This window comes from Penicillium diatomitis (genome assembly GCF_028827545.1).
Source record: "Penicillium diatomitis strain IBT 30728 chromosome Unknown utg000009l_segment0_segment0, whole genome shotgun sequence".
NCBI lineage: Eukaryota > Fungi > Ascomycota > Eurotiomycetes > Eurotiales > Aspergillaceae > Penicillium > Penicillium diatomitis.
The window spans coordinates 14,943-24,039 of record NW_026623181.1 but is presented as its reverse complement, the minus strand read 5'-3'; the positions used below and the strand labels follow the sequence as shown (position 1 = coordinate 24,039).

Sequence of the window (9,097 nt, the reverse complement as noted above, 5' to 3'; positions counted from 1 at the left end):
TTTTATAATAACGAGGGACCTAAGATATCTAAAAGAATCTAAGGTATAAACTATCTCTAGGTCTTAGATAAGATCGAAGATATACCTCGATATAATATCGGTAATTACTTCCCGAAGAGATAATTTATATTATAGTACTAACGTTATAACCTTTTATACGACTTCGTTAAATATAGGAGAGTACTAGTTTTTGTCTGCCTATTAGGAGAGCTTTAGGGTAGCTAGAGCTTTTAAAGGAAGGATTATATACTTATTAGTAGCGATAAATACTTTAATATTATTAAAAGTAACTCGATTAGCTAGCTCTAAGATTTCTAGCTTATTTTCTAAAAGAGATAAACTAGAGTTATAATCATAGATAGTAAGCGTCGATATCGGTTAATAATATTAAAGAATATACCTATCCTTATTATAATCTCGGAGATAGAGAAAAGATAGAATACGTTCTATAGTCTCTAGAGTGTCGTCTTTAATATTAATAGCTCGATCGATAGATTTCTAAGAATAAAGTAAGCGACTAAAGATATCCTCTATTTCTAAATAAAAAATACCTTAAAGCTATCGTATATCGCGCTATAGAAATAGCTTAACTAAGTATATATAATAGCTTTGTGAACTCTAAAAGTAATTCCTTAGTAAAGAATCTCTATATCAGAGAATCGGCCTCGTAGAAGTAGATCTTATAGGATATCCTTAAGTTTAGATATAATTACTATTATATCTACTAGTACTTAATCTCGTACGAGGAAGAGAGTTAAGATAGAAAACCGGATAAAATTAAATCTTCGCCCTAATATAAGTATTATAGGGAAAATTATATCTAACGCGTAGACTATCGAGTAATAAATATACGGAGGTCCTATTAATAAGATCCTATTCTTAGTATTCTAGTATAATAGAAAATATATTTAATTCTTAGTCGCTATAATTATAAAATAGGGATAATTAATAACGAAAGATTTTTGAAAGAATATATATAGTATAATTACTATCTTATTTAAGGTCTATAGTAGTAGGAGGATAGTTATAGACGTAGGTATACAAAAGATAAATAATAGTAAAAGTAGAGAGGTAGTAAAGAGTTTAAAATAAAGCTTCGCGGAGGGCCTTAGACTACTTCCTAAGTCTTATCTATCGATTCTTATTCTATCGTAGAATATTAATTAGTACCGATAGAGCTAGCTTATTATAGATATTATATATACTATAGGCGGTATAATATCTTAATCTACTCTCTACCTAGCTTATATAGCCTTCTTTTATATATTTAATAGTAGGGCTTAGTATTCTTATAGATTTTAACCGAAAAGGATATAAAAAGAATTAATAGTTAATCGATATAGTAAATAAGGGATTATAAAGAAGTAATTTATAGTAAAATAAGTAATCTACGGAAGTTAACCTCTTTTTAACCTTTCGGTAACTAGAGTTAGGTATTAGTTATAACTTCTAATATATCGTCTACTTATAGTTTCTTGTGTGATTATTATATAAATAAGGGGTATAGCCTATTAAATCTTCTAGCTAAGCGCTATATAAGCTACTCTATATATAATACTTAGACTAATAGAGACTTTTGACTATAATAAAGAAGAAGTAAGGACTTAAGTTTAGGTAATAGCGCTCTAGGTAAGAGCTCTAGGAGGTCTATATAGTCGCTACGTATTAAATTAGCGGTATACTTAAGAATTAGGTTATCTATAATAGACTTAAATTTAGGCGAGCTATACTATAATAACTTATTATATAAATAGTAGACCTACCCGAGTTTTCTAATTTCTATAGTCTTAAGAGATATAAGATAAATAATAATATAGCTATATAATATTTAAGATTATAATAAACCCTCTATTCGTATATATAGGGAATATACTCTATATAATCGTTATCTTTATACGAAATATCTAGAACTAAGTTACTATACCTATCCGAGATAGGAGATAAGTCTAAGATAATAGTATTCTAGGCCTTACTAATTCTTATAAATAGGAAGAGGCTAAATACGACCTCGCCGCTAGAAAAGCCGAATAGGATAAGATTACTAAACTTATTAATAAAATTAATATTCCTACGCTTATTTCTCGAGTATTAGCTCTTCGGGGTAGCCTTACTTACTCTATTTCGTAAGACCTTAGATATAATAGATTAACGCGAAGCTTAGTTATAGGAGAAATAAATTACTATATCGAGATATTATTCGATAATAGTATTAGTTAGCTAGCGCGTATTCGAAGATCTAACGCGACTTCGCCGCTAGTAGAGCTACGAGATTATATTCTACGTAGCGAGGTTTTAACCCTATATTTTCTTAGTAAAACTTAAGTCCTAGTTCCGAAAGTTTTCGACTTTAATTTTTATAAACCGAACCCTATTAGCGTTAGATATATCCTAATAGAGAAGCTACTAGGAAGTTCCTTACGCTAGTCTCTAGCTACTCCCGAGTAAAGGAAAAAGGTAGTAAGTTAACTTATAGATATTTATATTAAGCTAAAGGCTTATCCTTTCGCTATAATAGGCTCTATATACTATCTAGGCTCTTATAATCTTAGACTATTTACTCGAGAGTCCTTAACTAACTTTTATAATTCCTAGATAAAAGCGCTAGATCCTTTCTTCTCTATTAAACTATACTTTAGCGTATATATCCGATTAATTTTAGATCTTATCGTTCGATAGGAGTTATATATCGACTAGATAGTCGATACGTTTTTGATTTATTATTTTCTCTTAGATAAGGTCCCGGAAGCTTATTCTTAGAGACTTCTCGACGATAGGAAGTTCTACTTAAAGTATATAGATAAGAAGGGGGACTAAATACTTATTAACGAAGAATTTAATATTACTAGAATTATAGACTAGGAGTAGGTATATATAGATTTAAAGTTAGGAGTATTTAACTTACCGATTATCCTACTCCTTATTACTAATTTCTATACGGGTAAAATCTCTATTAGTAAAGATAAAACTTTTTTTATAGAGTACTTTAAAGTAAAAGGGTATCCGGATCTCGGAAAGATTATTAGGAATAGCCGGCTTATCTATAGATTTCGATTTTACTATGGTTACGACCTCGTAGATTAGAAGGGATTCCTTAGGCTCTTTACCGGACTTTTAGGAGCTATAGGTATTACTAGTAATTTCTATTAGGAGACTTAGAAGGTAGAAGTATTAGAATACTACAAAAATAATTATTAACTCTAATAAGTAATCGAAATATATAATTAAAATATACTAGTCTCGCTAAAAGATAACAAAAAAGGAACAAAATATTAGTTTAAGAATTAAGATAGCTATTTTTCTTTAGTACCTTACTCTATTTTAATTATATACTATATTCGTTTAGATAAGAAACCTACCGATTAGAATATTTCGACTTATATAGTTTTTAGGTAGTTACCGAGCTAAAAGTAATATATCGAGGAATATAACTAGGAGATAGTCGAGTAACCTATATATTAGTTTACTAGTAAGATACCCGAATAAGTCTTTAGCCTAGCAGAGGTTCTAATATTTCTTCTAGAGCGTAAGAAGTTATCCTATAATACTATTTCTACTATAGAGAGCTAGGTAGCGGAAGTAAAGTATTAAAAGGAGAGAAGGAAAGGAAGAAGTAGGAGATCGTTACTAAGTAAAATATAAAAAATATATAGAGAAGCTAGGAAAGTAAATAATCTTATTAGTTAAGATTACCGAGCGGTAGACGCTTATCGTAATTTTTTCGATTAGTATATAATAATCTATAATATCGGTACTAAGGCTTTATAGTCGAATTAATTATTTTATATTATTTATAGTATTATATAAAGTTAAGTCTAAGAGCTAGAATTAGGTAATTAATTTGTTACTATTAATATATATAGGATTATATATTACCTAAGGCTAGTATATATAGTAGAGAAGCGGGTATTAAGAATAATAATAAAAATAAATCCTAATTAATTTAGGTAGATACGGCCGGAAATACTATATACTTTATTATTATATATAATTAAATTACTAATCTAATAAGATTAAGTACCCTTTACGTTATATAAAGACGTTTCGAACTAACTATCTCTAGTTAACGGTATCGTCGTTTTAAGACTCGTAGCTACTATAAAGTCGGTCGACGTTTTAATATAGAGTAGTAAAAGTCGATAATTATTATCCGCCTAAGCTATTTATTCTAAAGAATATTCTTATATCGAAGGTCTTCGTAGATAATTCCTAAAGCTCTAATTTCCTTATTCGATTAGTAAATCCTCTATAGAAGCTTAGGCGTTAGCTCTATCGATACTATACTTTCCCCCTCTTAGGCTATCACGAGTATATAGCGAATCTCTCTAGTACTATAAAGGAAATAAATTTTTACTAGGTTGATTATACCTAAGAAAATAGGAATAGCGGACCCTTATATCTTACGCAAAATTCGGTATACCTCTGCTTCGCGAGAGACTTCTTACTATAGCCTAGTTATAGTACCTTTTCCGATAATAGTATAGCCGTATATAATATAAGTAAGTTTAAACGGCGCGCCGTATACCCCGTACCCTCCGAGGGGTTTATATCGGTTAATATTTTCGTCTAATTATACTTTAAGTAGATAGACTAAGTCTTCTAAAGTAATCGGATACTACTAATTATCCTTACTTCGACGATATAGTATTATATTTAGATAATAGTTATCTAGAAGACCGCTAGACTATAACCCGAGTAAATATTTCTAGGTATAGAATTATACGCTATAGTAGCGGGACTAGCTATCTAGACCTCTACTATCGATTATCTCTCTTTATCGGGCTACGCGTTAGATAGATAGAGATAACAGAACTTAACTAAAGATTCGTTTACGGTACGTTACCGGATTTAAGTCGGGGTCGGGTAATTATAACGAGTATAAGTAATATCTTATATCGGATAGGGTATAGCTAACTCGAGATTTAGAAGATACTTAATATAATAATAATTCTAGGGGCTCTAGCGGTAATAACGATAGTTTATAGGTCGAACTAGAATCTAGGCTTAGAAATTTAGGCGCGGTACTATCGGAGTTAAGAGGAAGTTAGTAGAATTTATCTTCGGGAATACGAGAGCGAGTATAATCGAAACTAGTCTTCTATAAAGGAATATCTAGTCGTATAGAATTCCTCTACTCCTAATCTCGTATAGGCGAGCGGAATACTATTAAATATAAAGATAGTATTCTTACGATAGAAGTATTTTTAAGGATAGCTTCTATTTCTATATCTACTTCGCTATTTAGATTATATAGAAAGTAGTAGAGCGTACTAGGTTTATTATATAGAATACGGAGGAGTACCCGAGCGATCCTATTAGTTATATAGAAGTACTCTAGCCCCTCCTAAATTATAATATAATACTCCTAGATAAGAGCGGAGTAGATAAGTCGCTCGGTATTATATCTTAGCTTAGCTACTTAGTTTATCGGTATTTTATTTAATCTAACTATATTCTTCTATAGGTCTATTAGTTATAGCCCTATACGAAGGGTAGCTAGAGAAAGCTTATAGGGTAGCTTATACTTAATAGATATAAGGAGAGTAGTAGTATAATCGTCGATATAGTAGATATAGAACTAATTAGGTCTTAGATAGTATATACTTAATAGTTAGCTTATATCTATTTCGGGAGCTTCGTTCTCGTTTAAGGAATTCGTATAGTTACTAAACTAGATTTTATCGCCGAGACCGAACTTATTATAAGTAGCTAGTAGTTTATATAGCTCGGTAATTATATTATAGATATATTCTTCTATAGCGAAGCGCTTATAGGCCTCGAGTTCTTACTCGCTACTTATCGGCTTCCGACTAAGTCGACAGCCTAATCCTTCTAGCTTAGGTAAAGATAAGAATAATTAAGGCGTCCTCCCGGGGATTAACTAGAGATAGTTATAGACGGATCTGAAAAGCTCCGACTATAGTACTAAGTAGTTAGTCTAGTATTCTAATCGTATTAGGTAATATTTTCCTATAGGAAGGGGGATTTTTCCGGTTATCGACCGAGATAGTATCTCGACTTTTAGCGGTTAGGATAGTAGTTTATAGTAATAGCGTAAGAATTCTATAAAAGTAGTTAGTCGGCTAAGCTCTTAAAGTTACTTCTGTCGGTCTTTAGCCTACTTCTACCGGTCTTTAGCCTACTTCCTCCGCTCTTCTTCCTACTAATATCGCTCTTTAGCCTCTTCGCGTCTCTTTTCCGCCTATAGAAAAAGAGTCTTATAATCTAGCGATTTCTTATTAGCTATCGATTTATTAAGGGTCCCTTAAGATAATCGCGACTAGTCTTAGTTAGGGGCTAATATTAGCTAATCACGATTTCCGGTAGAAGTATTTTCCCGAGAGATAACAAGATTTCTAGTAGCTAAATTTAGTACCTCGAAGGTATAATAATATTCCTATTATTAATAAAAAAATCTATAGTACTTATAAAAATTAAATTTTCGTAGGTATTAAAGGGACTACTATAGAGATAATTATAATTTACTAGGTCGGTCGTCTTGTGCTTAGTTATAAAGATCGTATCTATCTCGCCTCGGATCGCTTAAGATAGATATATAGTAGCGATTATAAGGGTAAATAGAGTATATAGTTAAACTCGAATAATATTTAATCTATCTATTATCGAAAGTTAGTATAAAGTAGAAAGACGAATAATATATATTAAAAGAAACCTAGTAGGGAGTCCCTAACTTATTTACTTAGATATACTAGTAATATAGGATATTAAGTAGTCGCTATATTCACGAGGTAGTTATAAGCTACGTATTTAATATATATATCCGTAGAAAATCCTAGCTCTCTTAGCCCGCTAATATAGTTATAAGATAAGATATAGAATTTCGATTAATATAAACTATAATATCTAGACTAATATAGGAAATATTTCGTTACTATTTATAAGTCGAAGAGTATAAGCGGTTATACTAGTTTCGGGACGTACTATATCTACCTAATATATATAAGACTACTCCTGTATTAATAAGCGGGAAAGTGTAATATATATTCTGCTAGATTATCCTTTACTCCGAGATCTATACCGAGAGCTCCGGAGGAAGATCGGGAACGCGTTTAATAGTATAATAATCTTATTAGGAGGACCTAGAGAAAGGGGAACTACTTTACGTACTAAGACGGTAGAGGCTATCTTAGACTTCGCTAAAGCGTTATAGCGATTTCGAAGCCGCGCGCTATAAGGGTAGTAAGATAAGTAATAAGGGCTACTAGGCTATAATAGGCCCCGACGAGGCTCTAAGTTCGTTTTAGAAGTAGTATATAAAATATATATTCTTAATATATATATAATTATAGTAGCCTATATATTACTTCGGTAAGGGGTTAGGGTAAATAAATTATATATATATATATATACTATATCTGCTATACTATTAGTATAACTATAATTTATAATAGAAAGTATATCGTAGGCTACGCTACTAATAAAGGAGAAAGAACTACTAAGTAGTCTAAGTTATATAGTCCTTAAAGCCTATTCTAGACTTAAGATCGAATCTCTTTAGCTATCGGATATAATACGATAATAATATAAATATAATTTTATTAGATACTAGAGTACGTCGGCGGCTAGGTATTATCTATTAGTAGGCTAACCGATCTATATAAAAGTCTATCTTCTGTATTATACGCTATCTAACTATTTCTTCGCTTTTAGGAGGTATCTAGCAGAATACCTAGCTAACTAATAGGAATCTAAAAAGATATAGAGTAGTCTTCTTATTCTCTTTAATAGACTCCTTTATCTCTCGGTACTTATCGTAAGGTAGCTAAATATACTATTCTTATTATACCTATTTAGCCTTCGATATCTTTATATACCGAGCTCTATACTTCTGTAGAATACTAAACTACTCGGATAAAGATCGTAATTCACGGGCTTCGAAATATTTATAATAAATTGTATATAGATTTAGATATTATTTAGCGGGTAGTAAAAAAGACTAGGTATAGGTATAAAGTAATCCTAGATTATAAGGTATGATTTTGAGGTCTAGCTAGTAAGAATTCGTAGTTCTATAACTAATATAAGACTAGGTAATTCTGCCCTTTATTATACTAGAACTTAACTTAGCTTTAGTATATATACTAATAGAAAGGTACTTACTTACTTAAATAGGTACTATTAAGTACAAAATTACTTAACGGTTAGTTTCCTAAGAATTTCAGAGAACTATATTATATACTTTTAAGTAATCTCTACTTAAGCCGGAAATTATATTGTAGCGTAACCGATCTATCTAGGCGTTAGAAACGTATATCGCGGAAGATACCTTACGGGATATACTACTTATCTAAAATAATTATACTTATTATACTTACTAGTAGCGCTAAGCGACTAAATAGTAAATTACTAGAGAAGTTAACTTAGAAGACTATTTATAAGCTTTACTTATAATTAATATATATATAATATAAAGTATCCTATAAGCCTATTAATAGAAATCCTTATTCTAGTAATAAGAGAACTATAGCCTAAGTCGCTAAAAAGTCTCTCTTTAGTAAATAGAAATTTACGAGCCGCTTATATACTTATACTATTTAGAAGATTTTAACTACTCTTTATATATAAGAGCTTTTTATTACTAAGGGAACTTACTAGGTCCTCTTATATAAGTTTTATAGAGGAACTTAAGTACCGAGTACCGAATCTATATAATCTAAGTAAGTTTCCTTCGTAAAACGCTCGAGGATTTAGTTAAGTAAATTAGTCTTTAACTATAAATTTAGTAATCTAGAATTAGCTCTATTTTACTACGTATATCTATACTCCTCCTAAATATAATCGCGACTAGAATTATTTCGTAAAGTTTATTCGCTATAGAAAACTTAATTATAAGACTATATATACGCGATTAAGAAAAGTAGTACTTAAGTAGGCGTCTATTCTTAGAGATAGGCGTGATTCTTGTATATAGTAAAGCTCCTTCCCTAAGCTAAAAAAGTTACGTATAGTAACTCTTACTTCTATTAAGTCGTCGCCGGAGTATTCTGTATTTTAGTAAACGACTATTTATTAGTAAGGAGTCTTTAACTATAATTTATATATAAGTAGTTTTTAGAGGTATAGAAGCGGCTTTTTATAG

General features: G+C 30.6%; 1 protein-coding gene across 1 annotated transcript, besides 2 other annotated features; it reads right to left on the bottom strand.

The window, feature by feature from the left end:
• Positions 1 to 201: 201 nt before the first annotated feature.
• Positions 202 to 480, bottom strand: N7539_006551 (BTB/POZ protein; the record flags this gene model as incomplete). The annotated part of the gene is made up of 2 exons (XM_056936152.1): positions 202 to 340; positions 401 to 480. Coding segments are annotated over 2 exons (219 nt in total), but the record flags the coding sequence as incomplete, so codon positions are not given.
• A 2,578-nt stretch (positions 481 to 3,058) lies between these two features.
• Positions 3,059 to 3,061: a sequence feature (Short protein (N7539_006550, KAJ5480656.1) was converted to a misc_feature.).
• Positions 3,062 to 4,060: 999 nt separating this feature from the next.
• Positions 4,061 to 4,081: a sequence feature (Short protein (N7539_006550, KAJ5480656.1) was converted to a misc_feature.).
• Positions 4,082 to 9,097: the final 5,016 nt, after the last annotated feature.